Here is a 27,484-nt window from a genome sequence, read left to right as displayed (position 1 = left end):
TGAGCTCCTTTACCTAAAACTAATTTACCTGCTGGAGAATCAAGCTGGTTCTCCTCTGTCCTATGTAATTCAAAAGTGCATATCTTCCTACACATAAAAAGAGAAAGAGAGGAAGGAAAGGAAGAAAGGAAGGAAAGAAAAAAAAAGAATTAAGAGAGTGGGGAAAGGAAGGTAGAAAGGAATGAAGGAAGAGAGGGAGGAAGAGAGAGAGAGGGAGATATGGTTGAGATGCATTACCTTCATTCTTCCCAAATTCTTGCATGGTACATTGCTCTGTTAAAAAGACTCCTGTATCTCCAAACTATAAGACAAAACACAGCATTGTCACATGTGAAGTATTCTTTAATCAAGTTGCAACATTCCTCTTTACCTTCTTCATTATATTGTGCATTGCCAATAAAATTTACTTTCATAATTAAATATCAATTTTTTAATAAATGCATATTTATATATATTATTAAATATATATTTATCAATTTCAATAATAATTTTGAGAATTCAGAGATAAAGAAAAAATTTTAAGTGGAACTTATATGGTTTAAAATTAAATGCTTTCTATTTATTGCAGAAAAATATGTTCAGTGATCAATAAGTGACTTTAAGTTTAAAAATGCATTTCAGGGTATAAGAAGTAAAATGGAAATAAATTTAGGTGAAAGAAGAATGCAAATTTTCTATCTTAAGGAATTTACATTTTTGTTTCTAGTGAATAATGGTGAGTATAAAATTATAAAGCTATTAAGTTTCAATTTGATGTATTTTAAAATGTTCTTTCATTTTAGTATGTCAAAATTTATAATATAGCAAAAGTTGCATATTTTGTATTCAGTTAAATAGTATAACAAGTTTTAAAGATGTATGAGGCAATGCACTCCCTAAATTTCTTTTAGGGAATAATTGAGGGAACATCTTTTTACAAATTCACTTTTTGTTAGACTTTCAACACCTACATTTTGATTCCCAGTTATTGACTCTGCTTCTTTCTTTGAGAAAACAAAGGCTTCAAAAGTTATATCTACCTGCATCTTACTTCTCTAGGTTGTTCTATCTTCTCATTTGCGACCACGGAAGAACCAGTCCAGTTATTGACCAAGGTCAACCCCTTCCTCTGCTCCCTTGTCAGCTACTCAGAGTTTCAGAAATTCTCCCCCTCTTTCCTTGATTCATTTCCCTCATTTCTATTGTGTCTTTTCCATCAATGTTCACTTTGCCATTGTTTTCACAGTGTTAAATGTGTATGTATTTAAAAACCCAAACCCTTCCACTCCATCTATGATTCTAGTTCCATCTCACTTAATTTCTTTCATTTCCTTTACAGCAAAATGTCTCAAAAATTGTGAATGTCATTGCAGTGTTCTCTTCTATATGTCTCTCTTGCCCCCATCTCTCCAGTGAAATAGGTTCAGAGGCTGGAAAGTCAAAGTTCAGGGCAGTGGCAGACCCTGTGTCTGGTAATAGTTTGCTTTCTGTTGTATCTTCACAAGGCAAGGGAAGCGGGGGAGATTCTTGGTCTCCCTTTTTTATTAGGGTATTAAATCTATCATGAGGGCCTCACCCTCATAGCCTAATCTAACTCTAGAGACCTCCCAAAGGCCTCACCTCCAAATCTCACAAATTTGGAGGGTATGGTTCAACACATAAATCCTGGGGAGACTCAGTCAGTGTATAGCAAGGACTAAGAACTTTTTTCTTTATTCTCTATGCCTGGGGGATTTATGAAATATTGATGAGGGAATAGAAAATCAAATGACCAAACAAGACTTTGAAAGATGAGCAATATTCTAGACATAAAATGAATAAGAAAGAGTGAAGGTAGGAAACCCAGATCAGCAATTATTTCAATAGTTAGGATAAAACAAAAAAGTACTGCCAAATTGGGAAAAACATTAGAAGAAATGTTTCCTAAAGCATGAGAGGATGTAAAGAAATAGTAACTGCAAAAGGGTGCAGAACCTACTTTAGCATAGATGAAAAGGGAGGTGACATCTAAGAAGATGACATTGAAGAGAGAGCATTCCAGGTTGAAAGAAAACAATGGCTAAGTATTTCTGGGAGAGTCTGTTTTCCTAAAGGAACAAGTAAAAGCAGCATAGGCTCAAGTGGGAAATGGCAAGAATAAAGCCAGAAATAAAGTAAGAGGCCTTGAAGAGATAATGTCTGATAAAGCCTACAGTTAACAAATTAAGCAATCAGTTTCTACAATTGAAAGAGACTTAGAGCTTCAATGGAGAATGTTCAGCATGAGGAAAATCTATGGGACACATATCAGTGAATACCTGTGTGGATAAACAGCACTATAAAATGAGAACCAAATAGAAAAAGACAAGATTGAGGGAAAACTATGTTGGAAAGGTAGAGAGGGTCTCCATAAGAGAAGAATCTGAATGCCTAGAAGTCTTAGAAGCATGAAGAAATTTCAATTATTTCTTTTGTTACCAAAAGCTCTGTCCTTGTCCGGTATGCCAATCCAATAATGAGGACAAGGTTTTGAGAAAAAGGAAAAGGAGATTTTATTGGTTTGTTAGCAAAGGAGAAGCATAGGGGACTCTATCTCAGAGATTGTGATTCTGTCCACTGGGGCAACAGGGAGGGTTTAAAGAAGTGATTCAAAGGCTACATTCCCAGGAGTCCTCTGTTGGGTGTTGTAATGGACTTAATTTGGGAGTAGTCATTTCTGAGATCTTCTGGTGCCATCCCCAAGTCTCAATTACTTGGTTCCTGTGATGGGTGTGTGCTCAAGGACAGATAACTCTGTCTAGGATGGGGAAGACAGGTTTCCCCTGAGATTAGGGAAGGGGAGCAATTAGGAGGAGGAGGAAGAGAGAAAGAGAAAGAAACTTGTCCTTTAAAATACTTCCAGTGGCAGAGAAGCAAGGGCTAGATTCAAAGCATAAAATAGACCACTGTTACACTTTTGTGCTTCTCAGTCAAAGCTCCTTAACAACATTTACTTACACCTGATGAATGTGAATCAGACACCCAAAATGTCTTAAGGATCTAAATATACAAACCTCAGCAAATCTTCAATTGCATTAGTGCTCTAACTTATGCATATTCTTTGAGCATAAACATCCAATTTAAAAGAAATGTGTCACTCATTTAGAAATATTTGTGATGGCAAAAAGGTGATAAAGATGACCATAGAAAAGAATGGAGCTCATAGCATAGATGCATTTCTCTCCATTTGACAGACCTGCCAATACAATGATGCAGGGATGTTTTTGCTTATGCTACGTTTCTAACATTTAGATTGGAAATTTTTTAGAAGATTGTATTTCTAGAAATATACTACAAAGCATTATGCCCAAGAAAGATTTAATAAAAAGCTAATTTGAAATTTTCCAAAGGTTGACATTATAGCCCCTAAAATTCCATGAGGGCCCTATTTATGGCTTAGCAGACATAGTAATTTTCCATTGTGTATTTACAATTTACTTAATTAGTTTAATTCAACATGAATTTATTAAACACCTACCATGTGTCCAACACTGCTCAAATGTTTATTTTTGATAAGATAAATACTAACTCTTATAATGGGGATGATGTTATATTGGGGGAGCTGGACATGCATAAAAAGAAAGATTGTAATAATTGAGAACAAGTGATATAAAATCTAACATTTCTAAATGGTGAAATAAAAATATAGACCTTGAAAGATGAGTAACATATCAGAAGAAAGTCAAACAGCAAGAGTTAGAAGGACATTCTTGACAACAGCCACGCATAACTGTTTTGAATTGTTAATGCTTCATAAACAAAATTTCAACTTAACAAATGCAGTACTTTTTCTGTTCACATAGAATTTACATACTGTAAGCACTTTTAAATAGGATTGTACCTGATAGAATTTTATTTCACACAGAAATCTATTTAAAAAGTATGGAATAGTAGTTGAATTACTCCAATTGAAAATTTTATCAAAGACAGGTTTGGAACTGTTTTTTGGTTTTTTTTTTTTTTTTTTTTTTTTTTAAGGATAGTGTGGTAATGAAATAAAGTAACTATTTAGAAGTAAGAAAAATGTTGCTTTCTCAGAATTCTCAGAAATTACTTATATATTCACTAAGTAACTATAGTACATGTTTTTAAAGTCAGTAATAAATGTGGTGCTGAATACAAAATTAAATAGAAATGCAAATATTAATCATAAAATCAGATTATGGGATTCATTGCCATCAGACATTTCAAATTACATAATTATTGTATATTTTTGATAATTTACTTTCTATGGCCACATATCAATTATTCTTTTAGTTCAGATCTATACATTTTCTTCAGTTTTGAAGTGGGTCATTAGACACCTGTCATTATCATGCCATTGGACCCATATGCCACTGTTTTTTCTTGCCATAACAGAAATTGATTATGTTAAAACTTTGAAAATGGACTTGATAACATGGAAGATACCAGTCATGGATTTAATGCTAATGTGACAATGTCAGTATCTATGGATTGGAGGGACTTGGGCTGACTCCCAGAATCACCTGTGACAAGATCTTCCTGTTCTTAAAAAAATGAGCTTTGACTTTATTCCTGCAATAATATTAATAATAAATAATGGTTAATATTAGCAAGTACTGACACCTGCCTAAGCATTTTACATGAATAACTTAAAAATGAATAAGATGAGATACAAAAACGTGAAGTAAATTTCCCAGGGACAATACCACTACTAAAAGAAGGAACTAAGATTCAGACACAAGCAATTGCTTCCCGGGCTGGAGATTCCAGCCACTTTGCTACTTTGTCTTCCCAAGGATCCCCTTTTTCCCTTATGTAAGTAGGTCAATGAAAGACACACCACATGGACATTCTAAACCATCCCTGTCATGGTCACTTGAGGTTCCAGGTGCTCCAAAGCTAAATACAGTATGCTGTGATGATCCACATATTTTTCTTCCCTAACGACAGAAATCACACCAGGTTTTATAAAAGATAATCCATTGAATAGGCAAAGGAACTAGTCAATGCATGATATTTCTCATTGACAAATTGGAGTTCACAGTTTTGTAAAAATAATTTACTGAAGTAGATTTAATAAATGTCATGTATTATTATTATAATGATTAATCTCATCCAAGATTGAATTGAGTACTACTCTTCTGAGCTAAATATGTATCACTAGTTTCCTACCATTGTTAGTATGAAGTATGTAGAGTAAGTTTTAGAGTATAATCAAAAGCTGATTACAAAACCCAGCATTCAAGTTTGAAAATATTTATGTGAATTTATTGAAAAGGAATTAACTACAGGAATCTGAAGTTTAAAAAATATTCATATATTTATAGTAAATAGAATATTTTCCTAAGGCAGTTTGCACCTGAAAAATACATTGGTAATATCATTTTTAGGAATACAGTAGTTACTTATCCTTTCTATGAGCTTATATCTTGAAAGTTCTCTGCTTTGTATATTATTTTATGTGGCAATGTTCATGATGTAATTGTGAGATGGGAAGTACAGTGTTAGTGCTTAAACTGAAATTTTAGCAATAGATTATTAGGTTCAAGTATTGACTTTGCCATATAGAACATTAATGCATATTAGCCATTGGGCAAATTACTTACACTGTCTGTGCATCCTTTACTCCATTTTTAAAATGAGATAATCAGACTACACTACCCTAGATTAATTGTAAATATTCAGAAGTTGATGCAAATAAAATGTGTAGAATACTGCTTGAAATGCAAGGAAAATTAGGTATTATTATTGATTCTATGAGTTGTACTGCATTTAAAAACTAATTTAATTTCTAACTTTATAGGAATATTCTTTCAGAATGCCCTCAAATATGCAAGAAGTTATATATTGTAATTTTGTAAATAAGATTGCAGATGGGCAGTCTGTTTTAAGTGAAATTACCAAGTCATTTAGTCAAAAAAAATATATAAAATGTAGCTTCTGCAATTTATTTTTAGCATCTAATGTTCCTTGAAGGTGTCAATCTTTTTTTTTTTTTTTTAGTTAGGCTTTCATATTTTGACATTAATACAAAAATACACATTTTATGGTCTCATATCGCCTAGTGAAAGCAAAAGTAAACAAAACTGGGACAGACCTCAAAGGACCAGGGATGCATTATTAAGCAGCAGAGGGGCACATTTTCAAGAGAGAAAATGGCAACTGGTCACAACAGGGGCCTAAGTTTTATAGGGTTCAGTTAGACTTGAATGATAGCAGAATGCGTGGTTGAGCAGTCACGGGGACCAGTTGTGAAAGTTCAAAGCCCATTGTTACTGGCGAATGGTGAAAATCCAGAGCCCATTTTTTCCCTTCTCTCCCTGGGACCTATTGTTCTTTTCTCCCTGGGTTGTTGCTCCATATCCTTCACCTTGTGTTTTAAGTTTCTTTAATATTTTGACTTGTGTTACACATTTTTCTCACAAAATTTGAAATCTCTTTTTCTTTTTTCTTTTTTTTAAATTCCCTTTTGGTCTTGTGATTCTTCTTCTTGCACATAGGCATACAGATCAAACCATGAAATTCATAGAGACCACGGCTTTAAAATAAATATTTTTCATTCACAAGTGAGGTGATCAATTTCAGGTTGGTACTGAGAATCTGAATTATTTAGCACAGGTCCTTTCCCATTTCTTAGCATTGGAAGGAAAAATAAAGGAAGAAATACTAGTATGATCAGCTTAAGGTCGTGTTAACTTTCTGTCTGACAGAAAAAAAAAAAAAACCTGTGATAATCAACTTATAAGAAGGAAAGGTTTATTTTGGCTTAGAGTTTCAGAGGTTCGGATTGTTCCTGTGGTTTCTGGGCCTGGGGCAAGGCAGTACCACACCGGTAGCATGTAGCTAGAAAATGAAAGTGAGAAAAAGGAAAAGGCCTCAATGCCAACATCCCCTTCAAGTATAAGCCACCAGAAACCTTTCAATAGGCCCCACCTCTTAAAAGTTTTGCCATAACCCCCAGCACCATGGGCTGAGGAACTGAGACTGCATCACATGGGACTTTGGGGGACAAGCAAGATTCAAACTATGAAGGATAAATGCAGAAATTTTATTTTAAAGAAATTTACTGAATGTGTGATTTTAGAAAGAACTATATAAAGTATATCATGGACAAAAATCACCAAAACAAAACTAAATGATAATCAAAAGAAAAACATACACTGTAGAAAAGAGTTGATATAGAGATTAATTAAAACATAATGAATTATCTTTTTAAAAGTAAAAGTACCTTTATTGACTAGATAACATTGAATTCACATTTACAGAAGTTTCACTGTGGATTAGACACTTGAAATCAACTAAGTACTTTTTATTTTTTGAAATTATTTACTTGACTGCTTTTTGAAATATACCTTTAGCCAAATAATTCCCTATGTACTTAAAAGTAATTCGGCTCATTAGACAATCATCATCACTGTTGTGAAATGACATCTAATTCTAAAACATCTAAGTGCTTGACTTAATACATAGTCTGGACTGACTTTTAAAATTTGTCCATTATATTTATCCCAAGAGTTTTTGACCTACTCTGGTGGCATTTTAGGTTTTTCATATTGTTTTATGTAGGGCAGTAAAATACAACTCTAAAATTACTAGAATCTTGTGGAGTTATTACTAAGGAAATGACCTTCACCCAGACAATACCACATTTTTTTCAGTGTCCTTTAAGAATACAGCACCATGAATGAAACAGCAAAGCATTTTAAAAGTGATTTCCACCCCTAGAGAGACTTCAAATTTCTGCATATGGGCAAGAAGTAATTTACTTCTGTACGCTCACCAAACCAAAACGTGGGGGATTGATGAAAGAAGTTATTCTATGAAATGATTACATTTATAAGGGCCTGAGTTCTCAAGAGTCCAACAGGAATTTAATTAAACTTAAATATACATTCTATGGAGTTGAAAGTATTAGACTTCCATTTTCCTTTTAAATATTTTGTGTAATTTTTCTTATAGTTTTTGATAAATTAAGACATAATTTATACATCACAAAATTTGTTTTTTTCAAATGTAAACTTCAGTATTTTTTATCATGTTCATAGAGATGTGCAACCTTCATTACCTAATTTTAGGATATTTCCATCACTCCTTTCCCCCAAATAACCTGCATTATTAGCAATCATTCCTCATTCCCCCATATTCAAGCCCCTGGCAACCACTAATTTGCTTTCTTTCTGGATTTGCCTATTCTAAACATTTCATGTCATTGGAATAATACAACATAGGATCTTTCTTTGTCTTAGCTTAAGGATTCATCCATGTAATAGTATATATCAAAACTTCATTTCTTCTTACTACCAGATAATATTCTATTGTATGGATGTGCCAATTTCATTTACCCATCCATCATCAAATGATTGACATCTGAGTTGTTTTCATTTTTTTAATATTATGAATAATACTGCTATGAACATTTTCCCTATAGGAGTTTTGCTCTTATGCATGTATTTTTATTTCTCTTGAGTATATTTTAAAGGGAATTGGTAGGCTACATGGTCACTCTGTATTTAACATTTTGAAGAAATGCCAAACTATTTTTCAGAATTTTGCCATTCTATCAGTCATGATGTATGAGGCATTTATATACGTTTTAAGATGCACAGATGTCCTTTTGCTCTTGGTAGATTTCTTCCAGACTGCCCTGCCTCTGAGGGCAAAGCTCTATATAAACCTAGATAAAATGCAACACAGGAATACATGATTCCACTTTTGCAGAATACATTTCAATTTTTATCACAATGTATTTTATATGTCACAGTATATCTGAAATAGGCCTGTCTCTTCCTTAAACTCTAAGTAGGACTTCAGAACCAAGAACTTACTTTATTCATCTTTGTGATCTCAGCACGTGTTTTGACACATGACAGCCACTTGCAAATGCTGGGTAAATAAAAGATGCAATGGATTAAGTAAATTTATCATTTTGCAAATATATTTTCCTGATTTTCACATTATCATTCTCTCTGACTGTGAATCAACTCTTTCAGGTTTCTGGGTGAAAGCCTTTCAGATAATTGATGGTAGCTCTTCTTTTCTCCTTATTTCCCAATCCTATGGCTTTGCTTTTCTTCCTCAGACCAATCTTCTTAACAGAAAGCACTTTCACGATGAAATGTAACTTTTTTTAGTCAACTGGAATATTTTATATACAACTCATATATCTGTGATATAAGTCTAGATATCTTGTACATTTCTTTATAAACTCACTAATATCTTGTATTACATTGAACCTCATATTTTATCAAGTAGAAAACTGTCAGAGAAGAAACAAATACCAATTCCCAGTCATAATTCCCCAATGGGTTGAATAATCTTTAATGTTAATTCTGTACAGGAGTTCAACATTTATAAATATTTCATCATTTTCAAGTTCTGCTTTTGTCAACTTGGCAAATATGAAAGTTTAAAAGACCTCACTACATAAATATAGATAAATTGCAACACAGTTTCTTTTAAATACATGACATCGTTCTCACAAAAAGCAAACAGTTGAGAAAAGAAAAAAACAAATAGTGCATTCTGAAAGTTGGAGCAACCTAAAGATATTTACTAATATCAGACACTAGAAACAGGATTTCGTGTAGGTATGCTGGGTGCTGGGGAGGGAACAGGCCTTCAATCCAGGAGAGAAGGAGAGTGGAACTAAAACCCCTGCATAAATTCAGAACACTAATGTGCTTCACCCTCAGAGGCAGGGCAGTCTGGAAAAAATCTACCAAGAGCAAAAAAGACAAGAAATACAATGATACAGACTCAAATATGATGCAGGGGGAAATGCTGTCAGCACAATGAAGCCTTTAAGAAGGGTTGGGGCTCAAATTGTTATTAGCTATTTAAGGTAGTCCTTGATTCATAGTTCCTAGCAGGAAAAAAATAAAAATAAAAAAATAGAAAGGAAGCCTTTAGTTGGGCCTTACAGAATTCTCACAGATTAAGAAGATGAAATATGAGCTTGCAATTCCATGCTTTAAATCATGAGAATGAAGTTTTCTTGTGCTAGAATCAGAAAAAAACAATAAACGGAAAATTTCTTTTTCAAGAATGTTAAACAATAAAATTATAACACACAGCACACAGTTTAAGTGAAAAATATTTATATAAAAACACTTTAAAAGAATGAAATAGGTATGCCTTGTTTCAAATTCACTACTTCATGGCTTTATCAGAAATAAGACTTTAGTTCTGTTCATTCTTAACTAATAATGCTTGCTAATCTGCATTAAACATTGATTACCAAACATGAACAGGGTAATGTCACTATTTGACAAATGTAGTCTTCAGGGCAGGTCTTGTGGGAGGAGCTGACAATGGAACAAAGGCAAGAAAGTTCTGGCTGGTACAGAGTTTGCCACCTAGATACAAAGATTTTTATATGAAAGTAAAATAAAAGCTTTTAGTTTTTTGTCTCAGTTACATTTTTGTTTCATAATGAACTGAATACTCAGTAAGAGTGTTAACAAAAATTGAAGGAAGAATGCAATGAATAATTAAAATGAGATATAGCTCACCTAAACAATTTCATTAATTTAAAAGGCTATGTTTTATGTAGTACTGTATTCTAAATATTTCATAATTTCAACTTCTATGAAGATTATTCAACCAGTCATCATTCTCTTTTTGTATCTACCATTTATTTTACCACAGAAATAATTTTGAGAGTGATCTATGTAAAATAATAGGGCAAAATTAGCAAACTTACTTAATTAGAAGAAAGACAAACCTCCTCTAATACATCAAGAGCAAAGATTTTAAAATACTAATTTGATTTTTGTCTATTTGCAAAGTGTAGATAACTGAGTTTTTAAAAACACAATTAAATGAAAGACAATAATTATGTTTTAGAAAATTAAATCATAACAAAATGGTATTGGGTATTAGTATTGATTTTCAAACTTCGAGTTGTTAAAATTTAAAACCTCAATTAGAAGGAAGTGTTGAAATGTTTTCTTCCCTTGAAGTTATAACCTTTTTAAAATTTTTTCTAATTAAATTTCTTACTCATGGAATATGTTCTTTCTCTTGAAGCATATTATCAAAAATGCCTTTTAATACCAAAATATAAAAAGTGGGAGGGAAGAACATCTGAAAATACACTTTGACTCATAACTGTTTTTCATTCTCCCAAGCAACTGTAGCTTAAGTAAATAAAAAACGAGTAAAGAGAGTGGTAGATCCTTGGTCAAAGTGACTTTAATGTGTCACTTTGTTTGCATTATGTGGACAGCACTCAATCAATTTCATTTAATTTATTAACATAAATAAATGAAAATGAACTAAGCTATGGTTTTGCAGTTAGAATTTTCATTTGTAGTCTTTTCTGGAGTATCAGTTATACTTTATTTTTTGAAGAAGATATAAAAACAAATTTTTAAAATTTCAAAATAAGATGGCTAATAAGATACTTCTTAGGTCCCAGCTTGACTTATTAAATAGTTTCTGCTTAAGTTCAGCATTGGGAGATATCATGAGGCTACTTCATGGAAAAACCATCATGATTATTTCTCTTCTCAGACAAAAGAAAATAGTGTCAACACACATGTGTAGGAAGACAGTATAAAATAGAAAACATCAAATTATTATGTAACTAAATATATATTTTGCTCTCTACATTCATGTTTATGTATATGTAGCAATTGGATATTTATTGGACTTGTTTCATAAATGAGTAAATAGGGAACTCAAGAGTTGTCCCTAACTTTGACTGAATCTTTTTGCATACTTCTTAGGAACAATTGAAAAGATTCAGAATTTTCCATGTACTTGCTTTGTGAAAATTGTATCTGCCTCCCAAAAAAGCAAGTCTTCTGAGACTCTTTCTACTTCTACTGATCAGCAAATGCTCCAATATCAGGGAAGTTTTCTCAGTGTAGGGAAAAAGTCCAGAAGGAAAAAGGGCATATTTCTTATGTAAAGCATTTTTTTTTTCTAGCATAGATTACTGAGGGAGGGGGGATCAAGGTAAGAATGCAATTGAAGTTGAAAACCTTGTATGTCTACAGGCAGACTGGTTTTTAAAGAGAATATTCCAGGATAATATTACCTTGAAAAACTTATCAAGGTCCAGTGTCTGACTTTTAGCCTGAGAAGTCCAGAAATTTCATGATTTTAATGAAGTTTCTAAATTCATAAGAAACAGGATAAAGACTGTCACTCCCATTTATTCCAAAGCCCCTTACCAAAGACCAAAATAATTAATTAGCAAGGTTCATTCTCCAGTGCATACACATTAAACTATTTTTTAAGAAAACACCCATTTAAAATGAATTTATTGGCCTTTAATAGATTCACATAGCTGAGTATTCATAACCACAATCAATTTTAGCACGTTTTAATTATTCCATAAAGATATCTGGCATTCCTAAACTGTCACCTTATCCAACATCCTCTTTCCCCATAGTCCTAGGCAACATCTAATTATACCTTCTGTTTCTATATATTTATCTAAAGCAGACATTTCATATTAATACAAACATAATATGACACTTCTTTAGCTCAGCATAATATTTTAAGGTTCATTATGATATAATAAGCATCAGTAGTTTCTTTTCATTGCTAATATTCCATAGTAATTGAAAATATTTTCAGCTTTACTAAGTTATAATTGGAATAAAATGAATTGCACATAATTAATATATATATTTTTGGTGAATTTGGCTTATATGTATACATTCATCACCAAAATCCAGGTGATAAACATATCCAGTGTCTCTAAACATTTCCTTATGTCACCTCACACCTGTAAGCATGGTTCTTATCAAAAAGAAATAGACAGCAAATGTTGACAAAGTTGTAAAGAAAAGGAAACACTTGTAGCTACTGTTGGTGGGAATATAAAATGGCGCAGCCACCACAGAAAACAGTATGGAGGTTTCTGAGAAAATTAAAAACAGAACTATCCTATGACTCAGCAATCCCTCATCTGGGGATGTATACAAAATTGAAATCAGGAGTTTGAAATATGTACATTTTCATGTTCAGTGTAGCATTATTCATTTTATTTAGATACAGAAACCACCTAAATGTCCATGGGCCAATTAGTGAATAAAGAAAATGTGATGTATACATTCAAGGGAATATTATTCATCCTTAAAAAGAGAAGGAAATCCTACGATTGCAGCAACATGTATAAACCTGACAGACATTATGCTAAGTGAAATCAGTCAGTTAAGGAAGAATAAATATTGCATAGTTCTTCTTATATCTGGCATCTAAAATAGTTAAGGGAATAAAAGTAAGCAATAGAATGGTGGTTACCAAGTATTGGGGGAAAGAAATATATGGGGAATTTTGTTCAATAGATGTGCGATTATAGCTATATATATATTATAGATATATAGATTATAGCTATATAATCTATATAATATATAATATATATAGATGGTACATTCCAAAAATATGTCCTATAACATACTACCTTTAGCTAATAATTAGATATTTTGTACTTAAAATGCATTAAATGGAAGTATCGCATTTTAAATATTTTTATTACAAATAGCAATTTACCAAAAAAAGAAGACATGCCACATTTTAAAAATTCATTCTTCAATTTTGAACATTTGGATTATTCCACTTTTTAACTATAATGAATAATGTATCTATGACTATTCATGGATAAGTTTTTGTGTGGACATATGTTTTCAATTTTCTTGGGTATATACCTAGAAGTAGGATTGCTGGATCATATGATAATTCTCTTTTACCGTTTGAGAAACTGCCAGGCTGTTTTTCAAAGCAGGCTCTCCATTTTATGTTCTCACTGTCAGCATAAGAGTCTTCACATCCTTGCCAACACTTACTGTTTATCTTTCGTTTTTAACCAGTCCATGGGTATGAAATGGTATCTCATTTACTTTGTGTTTCTCTGATCCTTAATGGTACAGACCATCTTTTCACATGCCTATTGTTTATTTGTATATCTTTGGATATATGTAACTTACTAAAATTTCCTCATTCTATGGGTGGTCTTTCATTATCTTGATCGTTTCATTTGAAGTAAGTTTTAAGTTTTGGCGGTGAATTAGTTTGAGTTTTCATAACAAAATATCACTGACTGGATGGTTTGAACAACGAAGACTTATTTCCTTACAGTTCTAGAGATTGGAAGCCTGCAAGCAGGGTTCCAGCACTGCCAGGTTCTGGTGAGACTCTTCATGGCTTGCAGGTAGCTGCAGATGGCTGCATTGTCACTGTCCTCACATGTTAGAGAGCTATAGTGTCTCTACTCCTAAGGAAACTAATACCATCATTAGGGCCCACCCTCATGACTTTCGATTCTTAAAGATTATATAAAAGCCCCATCTCCAAATACACCCTCATGTTGAGGGTTAGGGTTCTGTCATGTGAATTGAGGGCTGGGAGATAAAACTCATCCCATAGCAGTTGGTGACCAGCTTATCTAGAGTTCTTGTGTTGCTTGAGCTAATGGCATCATGTCTGAAAAACCAAGATATTATGATCTTAGTGAATCCAGCATCAGGTCCCCATAGGTTTTATCAGTTGTCTGGTTTCCTTATTATTGTTGTTTTTCTAATAGTTTTGTGGTTTTATGCTCAAGGTTTTGTGGACCTTAGGAAGCTGTTTGTGCTGGTCCCTCAAGCTGTAAGAATTTATGTTCAATTTGTGCCCTGCTAACACTCCATCCTTATCCACGTTTCATTTTAATGCTCCCTACCCATACAGGAAGAATATGAGACTCAGTTGACTGGTATGCAAATGCTGAGCACCTTATCACAGTACTTACCACATTGTACTGTAATTGCTGTACAGTTATCTGTACTTGCTAAGACTTTTTCACCCTTGCATGCATTATAAGTCCTGAAAATATTTAAAGATCTTCCACATAGTAGGCATCCAATAAGTTTTGTGGAGTCAATAAAATAATGATCAAAATGTCAATTTTGTTTTTTACTGTAAAAAAGAGGATTGTCAAACAGACTTGTATCCAAAATGGGCTGACAAGGACAAGTCCCATTTAAAAGATACAGAAAATTCATTTGTTCTAACAATACTGCTTGATATCCATGGAATCAGAAGGTGTTACATGATTTGAATATTGAGTGGAACCAGGACATGTTAGTGGATTATAACACTCTGGGACATACATACACTTTTCTCCACCCTACTCCCAGACATCTGTAATACTTAAGCCAGGACACCCTTTCAGAGGAGTTCTTAGAATAGACTGGCCAGCTTTTTTTTTCTGTGTTTTGTTCTCCTGTGTTACTTGATACCACCACCTCCCCCATCTCTCTGATAAATTCCATGTTAGCTATATGTTAGTGTAGGATGTTAGGATGCAAAGTGTTATTCTCTGAGCCAGACTCCTCTTCTAAATGCTGAGCACAATAAAATTCTCCAAGGGAGGACAATATGTTTCAATATGTTTTATAATTTCTATGGTACCCACTACAGTATTTTAGCACAGTGAATAGTCAAAAATGTCCTAACCCAAATATATTTGGTTATATAAATATATCTCTGCTTATTTTGTTAGAAAGACATGATTTTGTTGTTTTGTTTTGTTTAGAATTAGCTTTTTGGGGGAGATTTAAATATTCTGCTTGAATTCTCTTTTGTGTGCCTGGGAGTGTTGGCCACAGCAGGTATTACCTAACCAGATGCTAAAGCCTTTTAAATTAATATGCAGCATCTTGTCAAACATGCCTCCTGCTTTACGCTGTCAGAGTTGTTGAAAATTGGCTTTTCCTGCCAACCAAGATTTTGGTTGGCAATGATTCATCCCTGACATGCTTTAGCTACAATGCTTACTGGCCCAGGTGATTTTACTAATGGGCTTAAAATGTTGGGTTATAAAAAATTTCCAAATGATTCAAGCATCTAATGAGCAAAAATATCTTTTGGACCTTGTCAGAGATAAAAGATGCTTTCCCTTTCCTTCTACAAAGATGAGTCAAGATCAAGGACAAGATCATTAATTTGACTATAGAACTAGAAGGCTTGGTTCATCTGTAATTTCTCTTTGATAATCTTCCTCTGTCTTCTCTCATATATTTGATCTATTTAAGGAAAAGTGAAGGGGGAGGTGGAGCAGGTCAAAAAGAAAGGGTTTCCTTCCAGTCTTAGTTGTAGGCCATTGTTGGACTCTTACTGACTCTTATAATAATATGCAGAGAAAGAGGATTTTGGAACAAGGAAGCTACCCAAATTTAGAGCCAGAGCCCAATGAAGGTCTTCATTTCACAAGGCACATCCTACTTCCTGGGTCAGAAATTTATAAAAGAATCCAGGCTGTAACCCCTTGTTCCTGGCTAGACTCACAGGCAGCTGGGCCCTACAGCATCTCAGAGCAACCAACACAAGTTCACTGAAAACTGGAAGATGTTTTGTGTTGTTATTTTTATTTCAGACATGAGACAACATTTGAGGATTGTGTGAAATCTAGGAAAGTGGTAATAGGTGCCAGCAGAGAGGTACAGAGAGAATAATAGGGGATGAAGTCGGAGACACTTGTTCAAGGGAGTTTGCTTTTAACAAGTTTTATGACAGCCAGAGAATTTCCTCATCCCTTCTATCTTTATGGGCATTGATATTATAGGTGTTTTTTGATGAGTTTTATGTGAAAATAACCAAATTCTTTAGCCTCCAAGAATTTACTGAGTACAAAGGAACTAAAGGGTAAATAAGACATTTTCTCTTATCAAAGTGCTAAATATTTTATGGTATCACACTCATCCCTATCATTTCTTTTGGTCATTCCAGTAATAGTACAGCAGAACCCCTTCTTTGTTTTTACTCTTGAGTATAATCCTGCATGTCTCTATCTATATTAGGGCCTTCAGAAAAAAAGGAAAGTGAGTTAAAATGAGATTTATGTAAGTGGGTCTCAGCTGTGTAACTCTCAACTATATTTCAGTTACCGTGAAATTAAAAACAAACAAACAAACAAAAAACAAGCACATGAAATTTTCTATAACCTGAAGCACCTCGTGAAATATTAAATTGTACTAATCTGGAAAATTGGGCCCTGGAAGAAACCAAAACTGTAAGTTGAATAACTATATATGAATTATAAATAACTGGGTATATATCATTTATTGAACCCAGGGCTGTAGTAATCATGTTTGTAATAATAATTTCATTTTTACTCACACTAATCCAATAAGAAAGAACTTTGACTTTTCTTACCTAGTTATATAATGGAGGCCTAAAAAGTTCACTACTATTGGTCAAAATATGAACCTAGTTCTGTTTCACTCTGAAATGTATACTGTTTGGATCATTCCACAACATGACCTCCATGAAGGAGCAGAGTATAAGGCCAATGTACCTATTAGTCATAGTTGGTGCATTGCTTGGGGGGGCCACAGTGTTTTGTGGGTCCAACGTAAATGTTTACATTTCTTTTAAAATTAAAAGAAAAAAAATAATTGGTAACATTTTTGTAAACAAACTAGCTTAGTAAGGCAAAAGTGCCTAGGGCCCCCAGAAGACAGAGCACAGGCAGGGTGGCTGATTTGGGGGTATTGAAAAACCCTACTATGCCTCTAAATATGTTTGTAACCAATCTATGGTGACACTGAGTCACCCTGCTGAATCATGTCTAGAGGGTGACTGTTAAGGAGCAACAGATTCCCAGGGCAACTCTATACACGTATTGACAAATTAGAGTTCACAAAGCAGAGCATGGACAAGATAGAAGACAGGCACATTTCAGGGGGAGGGCAGTGAATGATGGATGGTAGGAATATGGTTAGATGGTTAGGTAGTAGGAGGCTGCCTGACAGCACCAGTGTTTGATTTCAACAAACATCCACTCTTTGCAAGACTCTACTTACCTTAATTGGAAGGTTTTGAAAACAGAAATTGCCAGGCATCTCTGTACACATCCACCATAAAAAAATGGCTTTTGTGGCATGTTAGATTTTAAACAGACTTGCATTCCCCAGGTCACCGAGTTATAGTGACAAAATCTGTCATGCAGTTTTAGGGAAAAGACAAAAAAGCTCTCTAATTAGAGTATATTTAAATTAAAAATCAAAGGGGCATACAATATAATTTGTATGGAGTTTAAATCTCACTTTCATTTTAACATGGGCAGCCTTACTCTACCAGTTTTGTGAAAATTTCTGAGTCCAGTTGTGCCTGTCAAGTTGTATTAGCTATGCAAGTGAGTCTACCTTCAAGCTGTCTTGCCCAGGGCTGACCACGAGACATGGCTGCCTCACATAGTAATTTTGGATGACAGTTTTCCCTGGGCTTATGTGAGTCTAGAAGGCAATTATAAAAACAGAGGTCATTAACACCATACTCGATTACATAACAATGAAAAACCTTTTATATGTGTAAGAAATAGTACAATAATGGAGTACTAATGTCTATGAAATAAATACAATTTTGTTTTCAAACTAAATCATTTCTAAACTAAATTTCTAAAGATTCTTGTGAACAAATTTATAGTGGCTAATTTATGGATATGTATAGGTCTAAAATTTAAGGAATATAGAATATCAATTCTTTTTTGTTGCTTTGTTTTCATTCCTCTCATATAATGCTTATATAATCAATCTGTTCCAGAATGTATATCCTGTGACTTGAAAAAAAGAAATGTCTACCTTTATATGTGTAAATTTATGTGCAATTATCCAAAGAATTATAGATCGAAAAACCAATTCTTTTCATTGATTTTTACAAATAGAATTGCTGGAAAAACTTTCAATTTTCAAAAGAGGAAACACCAAAATATAGTACGTGGGGGGCATAGCCCAAGGAAGTCATTATAAAAAGAATTTTGAAGTGGTTAATTTGTCTAATTTAAATGCTAGATGTCAACTCAGCCTGTTTCCATGCCATATGCTCTCCTGAGAGCTATTTTTGATTTGCACAAATGGTTGGAGAATAAACCTAAAAGATACTTCTTTGTGGTTGGTGAGGGTGTTGGCGGTGTTTCGTGAAGCTGAATTCCAAATCACTCTTAATTTTATTTTTCAGACTAGTTTGCACTTATGATTCTTTAGCCAGTACTTATTCAGATATATGGCTGCAGAAATAAGGCCACTCTGGGTTCATTAATTAAGTGACCCACAAAATTAGAAAATGCAGGTTTAATTGAAAGGTAAAGAGGGTTAAAATTGTCATCACTAGGAATGTGTTGCCAGCGATTTCTCTGGGGACTGCCGGTGTCACTGACTTGAAATGGAAAGGTTAAGTTTCCTTCTTGTGCAGCTTCTGGTGATCTGCTTTCCTGAGGTGAGGACTCATCTATGAAGTCAAGGTCTTTCAAACATGAAGCAAATGAGAAAATATATCCTTTTTTCCCCCCAAATAAACCATAAGAAAATCCACCATATGAAGTGAGTCAGGGAAGTTAGCATTTTTTTAGTCCTTATATGTTTAATATTAAATATTAGAAAATGAATTTAAAAATGAGCATGGACAAAAATAGAATGCTCTGCACCTGTCAGCAAAGCTAATAGGTGATGATGACTGGCCAGGTGCAAAGAGGCAAGAGTCCAAAAGAAGAGGAAGCATGGCCAGGGGAAGCTCTGATTTTGTACACTCTTTCTTCTCCTGTCAAAGTCTACTCTCATAGAATGTAAGTAGAGGCAAAAATGAAGTGAATCTCTTCTTCACCAATGTATTTTCCTCATAGGGAAACACACACACACACACACACACACACACACACACACAGACACACATGCAGGGACCAAAACAAAAGAAGCTTCTTTGCCTTAATCAGATTAAGACAACCTTTTTCTACCTACAGGCTATCATTTAAGATATTAGTAGTTCAAATGATCAAACTATGGATAAAGCTCATCGTTAGCTCAGAAGTCAACACTGGGGTGGGACCACCATTAAGATACCCAGGCAGTTTTCCTTGCTCTGATCTAAAAGCCTTGGGGGAATACCGGTGCCATCCCAGATATTGCCAATGTAGTAGAAAGGGCCTTGCTAGAGTTACTTAATCCAATCTCTTTCAACCATGTTCTCTCACCTGTGTTCTGGGAATAAAAAAGCTGAAATGATGAACAAATGGTATGACATTTCAGAACAATGTTCCCAGCTTCAAAAAAGTGCTCAAAAACAATGGTCTAAAAGAAGGATGGGGGAACATGTACAGGGAAAAGAAGGTAATAACTTTATCTGAACAAGAGGAACTTTAGATTTTATACAATGTAAGAGACTTGCAAATTAAAAGTAGGAGTGTAAAAATTAGATGGCCGTATTGCTGTTTAAGAAATGCTACTAACTGGAAAATTTTTTAAGATACGAACTGGAAAAACAGTTATTTTGTTTTCCTCTTTCTGTGATTTTTATTATGAGATGAATTAGTATTAAGAAAAATTTCATGTGTTGGAAAAAAGGTTTTAGTTCAAGAAAAAGGAGTTAAAGTAACAAATACCAGATGTATATGGGCATATCCAGAGCAGTGACCTTAAATTTTTATTGTCAGTGTCCCAGCACTTAGAACACAGTGAGTGCCCCTAGGAACGTGTGTGTGCTGCACAAGGCCAAGCTAAGAAAAAACAGAGCGCCACTCCCTTGGGTCTGAGGGTATTTTATGGCACTGTGTGTTCTAGATCCTAACCACTCTTTAAAATTCCAAGGAAAAAAGTATAGAGTAGAGAAAGTAATTTCGTTCCTTGGGAAAAGTAAGAATTTGGCAAACTATGGTTGGGGAACAAAATAACTGGTCTGAAAAGTTGTTGCAGAGCTTTTTGGCTGGTGTTTGATTGAATCCTCCTGATTCTGTTATTCAAAGGAAACACAGCTTTTCCTATGAATTCCTTTAAATTCAGCCATGGTGAAGTATGAATAACGTTTCTTTTAACATTCATTCCTCACTGACTTTAACTTCTGATAATACTCTGTGTTTTATGGTAGGTTGTCTTATATCCTTTTTACTCAATTGTATTTTTGAAATATTTCCATTTTCATACAAATATGTAGCTTATTTATTCTGTTCTTTTCACAATATTTCATTATGTGGAGTTCCTATATCAATTCATCTATTTTCCTATAAATAAAAATCTAGGTTGTTTCAATTCTTGGCTACAAAACCAGCTTTGTCAAAAATTTCTTATGTTCCTAAGCATGTTTGTAAATTTCTAAGAATAAAATGTAAAACATATATCATTTCTCAAATGTATTTGGTTATGGATGCCGCTTCCTGGGAATCTTGTAAAAAATATTGTTTCAAGAACATAGTTTGAGAAACACTACTCTAGAAAAATAATAAAGATGTATTTTCACTTTACAAATCAATAAGATCAATGTGATATATCCAATGAACAAATGGTAAATTTGAAAACACGAATTGTAGAGAGGAATAGGCCCTAAGAACTAAGTAATAGAGTTTTTTATTGTTGCTTCCTACTCATTTATTTTCTTTCAGGTAGGCATATTCTAATTCATTCTATTGTCTTTGGAATCAACGCAAATACTTTTATCTGAACATTATGGTTTCATGATAATGAGCTTCAGAACTAAAGCTGGTCTATTCCTAGCTTAGTGACATACTGTGCACCTCTTTGTAGAAACTACCAGGATCAGAAGAGATTTTCTGAATACTTGTTGAATTTGGCACTTTTAAGGCCGTTACCATATCACTTTACATAAATGCAATAAAACATGGGAGAAATAATGCCATGCTGTGTAGAATGTAGTAGAGTGCATTTCAGATACAAAGCAACAGCTACAGAGTAAAAAAGCCATCGTATCTGTTCTATATAAGGCATATTACAGTGTTCTCACTCCATAAGAGTAGGAAGACTAATTAATATTATCTTCTAAATTATTTGACACTAAAGTTGAAAGTTTAGGGAAAGCAAGTCATTCATCCATTGTTATAACAAGAACTTGTCAAAAGTCCAATTTTCTGGGAATTATGCTAAGAGCTAAGTATATAAAAATAAATAAAATCATCTTGCCTTAAAGGGACATATTGTTTACTGAGGGGAGATAAACATGAAACTCAGTTATTGTAAACACAATGCCATGAAGTATTATGGAGCATTAACAAAAACAGAATGATACTTTAAAAAATGAATTAGAGAGGCTAATATATGGGAGGAACAGAAAAAGTAGATGAGAAAATAGAAAGGTAGAAATAGAAACAGGAAAGTGAAATCTATTGCAGAAAATGGACTTTCTAATAAGAGACTTTAAAGAGGCATAATTAGTAGTATTAATAGTTGAACAGTATGAATCTGTGTGTGGCACTTTGGTGGTGGGTGTTGAGTTCTTGTTTAGAAAGGAAATCCATGAGATGTCTTAAATGTGAATTCTGAAAGCCCTAAGAAGTCAAATGAAGCAACTATCTCTAACTTACCTTTCTACCTTCAGCACCTAGCTTAGGGTATGGTATGTGGAAAATCCTAATACCTGTTGTATGGATGGAAGATTAAGGATACATATCCTAAGAGATTTTCCATTTTCAGCCAGATGGAGACAGTGTTGCAAAGAAAAAAGTTGGGAATCAGGGTGGGTGATTTTTACCTTTGTTACCTTAAACAAATTATTTATCCCTACTAAACTTTGATATCATCATCTGAAAAATAAAAATGAAAACTGGAGTAATTAATGTCAAATATTTAGCACAGAGCATAAGACAACAAAATGCCACCTGTTTAAAATTAAAGTGGTTGCTATTATTCTGTAATAGTTAATTTTTAAAGGACCTTTTTTTGAATATTTTGATTTTAAAAACTAAAAAAGTCTAATTAACTTGATGTGTTTGGTAGTAGAAAGCTCTGAATGTTTTGGAAACTTGGGCAAGATAACTTTTACAAAGAATGAAGGAAGAACAATTTAGAAGGGAAAAAACTGTGGTCAGGAGAAAAATAAATAACCCAGGATAAATTGTCTGAGTTCAATGCCTCCTCCAGCATTGACTAACTGTGTAACTGGGCAAATGACTTATCTAGGCCTCAGTGAGTTTTTAGAGTTTGTAACAAGATGTTATTAGGATTAATGATATAATAAGTTAACAAGATACAAATTGTTTAGTAGAATTTCTGGTATTTTGTAATGACTCAATGCTAACTATATATTTGGTGTTATTATTGTTTTTTACAAGATGATACTAGTTCATATTGATAGTAAAAATGGAGAAGCAGGCTTGGAAAAGAAAAAATGTCAAAATAAAGCTATAAAAATGTTTGATGGTTAATTTCACTGTGTCTGCATGTCTGAAATCTGCATCTCTCACAGCTCCAGATGTGTAGGACATGCTTTTCTAACATTGGTTGCCCTCGCTTGGGTCTCCTAGCTCCCCACACTCCCATTGGATTAATTAAGGGAGATCATGCAATATAATTGGGGTAATGGTTGTTTGATGCTTCAGATTAGCAAAATGGAGACTGCTAAATGCACTCCAAAGCTGAGTCATATAAACCCAGTGAACAATAGGTTCAAAGTGATACGATAGAAGAACAGTGAACTTGCAATCTGGAGAATTATGCTCAGAGATAACTCACTCTATATGGCTTGGTAGCTTCATACACACAACACACACACACACATATACATATATACATACATATATATATATATATATATATAAAATCTATATTCAGGCATTAAATGACCTGCTTAGAATCAGTGCCATGATGAGGAAAAAAATGTCAAATTCTTTGTTACCAATAACATTTGACTAATTTCCATCCTGTGTTTCAGATGCATGCTCATTTCCATGCACTTATGGGTTTATTTTTCTCTTATTCTCTAAGAGAAAAAAAAAAAAACTATTTCTTCTTTTTCAAAGTTTGGATAGTGGGAACATAAAAGGGGAAAGTAAAAACCAGAAATCATTCATAATTTCACCACTGGAGATCTAATAATAAAATTCTGAAATTTTTATTTCTATTTATTTTTTTTCTATTTATTTCTATTTATTTTCTATTTATTTTTATTTCAAGCTAACCCCTAGAAAGACATTGATACATGTTTGCTTGTTTGTTTACTGGTATAGTCTTAAATATACAGATCTGATTTATATCCCTAGTGAATATTCACCCTAGTGAATATTATGTTATTTGACTATAAGATGATTCTTAAATGCCTGTATGTTCACAACATACAGTATAGAATCTTTATATGTCACTTCTTTTCTCCATTACAATTATGCAATGTATAAAAGTTTCATTTTTTAGAGGATTTTCTGTTTTTTACTTGTTGCTTATTTCCATTCTCCACTTAAATAGTATGCTCAGAGTATCAACAACATTTAAGCAGGCAGCAATCAGGGGAGAAAACATTCATCTGTAATGCTAGTCAGAATGTAACAATGAACTCTTTCATCTGGATTCTAAACCCTAGAGCCTACTCCGAGGTCTTTGAAGTACCCACTGGGTTGACGCTATTCAAAGAAATGGAGCAAAATAAGTAGTTTGAAGCAAAACAAGAATGTAAACCCCAAACCTTTCCCAGCTTAGCATAATCATCATATTTGCCTTTTTACTAAAATTTGCTTTTTACTAAATTTGCCTTTATGGAGGCAAATTATGGAGGTTAACCAAGTCTGTCTCCCCATATTTTTTTCTTTTTTAACTTCTGAGAGTATCATTTCATCTTGTATCTAAGTTTTCCCAAATAATCAAATATTTGCTAAGCATCATTTTTACTACTGAGGATCACTCTAAAGGGCTTAATGATAATAGGCATCTGTTTATCATTCTTTAAAACAATTATATAATATTTTTATAACTTTGAGTGCAGAATGGTGGAATTAGTTTTCCTGGTATTCTAAACAATATTTTCTATGTCTAAATTCACCAGCTAATGGTGAATTCATAATCATATGTTTTGTGCTTGCAGTTTGGGAAAGAAAGCTACCAGAGGTCTCTTCAAAGTATCAGTAAGCCCATGAACATAGAATTACTCCAGAACTCCCCAATTTTTTATTGCAATTTGACCCATTTTCATTTATTGAAAGTAAGATTAATTGAGTGTCCACATTAATTGAGATGCTGGTGGTATAACCATGGACTAGTTAGTCAAGGTCACTGTACACATGGAACTTGCCATTCAGAAAGACAAAGCAATACAAAGATTCACAAGACAATCTTAGCTAATCTTATCAAATTTTTGATACATTTATTATTTTGTAAGACAGGTAGATTCTCATTCTTCACCTTATTAGTAAACAAAATTCTTAATTTCCAGCACATTCAGCAGGGGTTTGTATTGTTAGTTTCAAGATCTACTATACTCTGAATATTGCTATCTGGGAATCAAAGTGCAAGATTTGGTGGCTACTCACAAAATTAGCCAAGCTTAAATCATTCCAGCAATAAAATATTATATAAATGCTAAATTATGTTAATGCGATGTGATACTTTTGAAAAACAGTTTATATACCCATCTAAGCACTACATAATAATAAAATACATATAATAAATATCATGGATTAGCACTTGTTGAACAAAAAACCAAGATACTTTCATAACAGCAATATATACCAACCGGATCAATTTTCCCCATTCTTTTCACTCAAAAGCTTTTATTTTGCATTTTTCTCTTTCTGCTTAAATTGATTTATTTTTTGATATCTTGAATATAGCTTCAAACATTTTTATTTCCCTTTCAGGAATTTGCTGCACTGACAAAAGAATTGAATGCCTGCCGAGAGCAACTTCTAGAAAAAGAAGAAGAGATCTCTGAACTTAAAGCTGAAAGAAATAACACACGCGTAAGAATAAAGCAGCCTCTTCTTGGAATTAATTCCATATGTAGTTCAGTGCCGTATATGCAGGATGTATATAAAAAGACTTTCAAAACTTCAGGAATACTTTAGCAGATACCTACTCATAGTCAGCTACTTTACAAAAGGAAGAGGATATCCTACAAAACTCAAAATAAAAAGTCAGGAAATCTAAATTACAGTCTTGGCTACTAAATCACTATGTTGCCTTAGAAAATATTCTTACTCCTTCTGGTCTTTACTTTATTGGACTTTAAAAAGAAGGAATGTATTTCAATAATGGGTTTCAAACTTTGAAAAGATTGGGAAAAAAGTAATACCTCAGAGGCTAGGCATGGGCAAAGGAAGAGAGTTTGGGGAGAGGAGTAAGAGTTTAATGATGAGGTGCTGCTATGACAGACTGGCCTGGATTTGGTCCTCGATGCATTCCGGCAAATTATTTATTTAAAAAGAAAAGGTGTTCAAAATGAAAGCCATTAGAACAGACCTCCGGCAATTAAAAGAGGCCTATCCTTTATATCTGCGATCTCCAAGGAGACTTCTAGTTCTGATATGCATTTTGATTTCATAAAATCTGATTTCATAGAAGTTGCTATGTTTTACTTTCGAAACCCACATGACTCATCAATGCCATTACATGTCATATAACATTAAAGTTCAGAGTTTGATCAAAGATACTATGTTTTCTAGTTCAGAAGAAAGTCACTAAATTTTATGAGCTACACAAATTGCCACATTACTCATAAATGCATGTCATTTCTCTACTAAAAGAAAGGAGAAACCACTTCTTATGTGGATATAAATTCAATTTAAATAGTAAGCAGGTCAAATATTTTAAGTGTCATAGCTTTAATTAATTCTGAGAAAATAAAACACAATTAATGGCCTATTCATTTTATGCTTGGTCTTAGAGACTAATGTAAAAATACAAACTGTGAGCTTGTGGCTCTAATGAGAGAGAGAATTGCACACTTAATGCTTTTATGGTCAAACTCAATTTATGTCTTTATTACCAGGGCTTTATTGTATGGTAAAGAGAAGACACACAATACATATGAATTGGTTTACACTGAGACTTTGATGAACTGGTAACATGGATTGTCTGAAATGGGGTATTACAAAGGCAGTTTAGATGATATTTTTAGATATCAGATGAATATTTTTCTTATTTTCCTTTCCCTCTCTATATTTTCCCACTTTTGACTTTTAACTTAGCACCGTATTCCATACAAATTTAGTTTATTTCAGTCATGAGATTTATTCTATTGCATTCCATTATTTTACATTTTAATTGGGATGTAATGCAGTACAACTGAATGTAAAAAGTAGGAGCAGGAAATTTAGAATGAACAGAAATGCATACCTTCAGATATATTTCCAACATATCCTATAAAATGCACCAGATAATTTTATTAACTGTGTTTGCATTTCTCCTTTGTGTGTCCTTTCTTTTGCCCTCCCTTTACACCTTTCTAAACTCCTAAGGAGGTGTTATGATTTCTCCCTTTCACAGACAAAGCAAGTGAACTCAGAAAAAGTCAGATTAAGTTCCCAGAAGTCATATAGTTAGAAAGAACAGAGAAGGGATTTGAAAGGTAAGGCAATCTCCATCCAGAACCTGCATCGTTAGCCATGATCACTCAAGCTAAATTCATGGAGGAACTCAACAATTTACTACAACTTATAGGAAATATTGCCCAAGAGACCACTGTAGTGTGGTATGTGACATTCCTTCTTAATTGTGACTAATTTCAGAGAACTTAGAGATTTGGTTTCTGCATACACAACATTTTCATCATGTTAAATCCTCTGAAGCCCCCGAGTGTCTTTGTCTGTTACCCATGGAAGGAGCCC

The 27,484-nt window shown here is 33.5% G+C and overlaps 1 protein-coding gene across 1 annotated transcript in view; it reads left to right on the top strand.

Moving 5' to 3' along the window:
- The window catches only part of PPFIA2 (PTPRF interacting protein alpha 2), a 524,056-nt gene that overhangs the window by 264,301 nt on the left and 232,271 nt on the right, over positions 1 to 27,484 (top strand). The window contains exon 4 of the mRNA XM_079140424.1: positions 25,517 to 25,618. Within this exon, the coding sequence (XP_078996550.1) occupies positions 25,517 to 25,618 (102 nt within the window). The remainder of the gene's footprint in view (positions 1 to 25,516; positions 25,619 to 27,484) is intronic.

This window comes from Sciurus vulgaris, assembly GCF_902686455.1.
Source record: "Sciurus vulgaris genome assembly, chromosome: 5".
Classification (NCBI taxonomy): Eukaryota; Metazoa; Chordata; class Mammalia; order Rodentia; family Sciuridae; genus Sciurus; species Sciurus vulgaris.
Note: the sequence above shows the minus strand (reverse complement) of the source record. Positions and strands in the feature narration are given on the sequence as shown.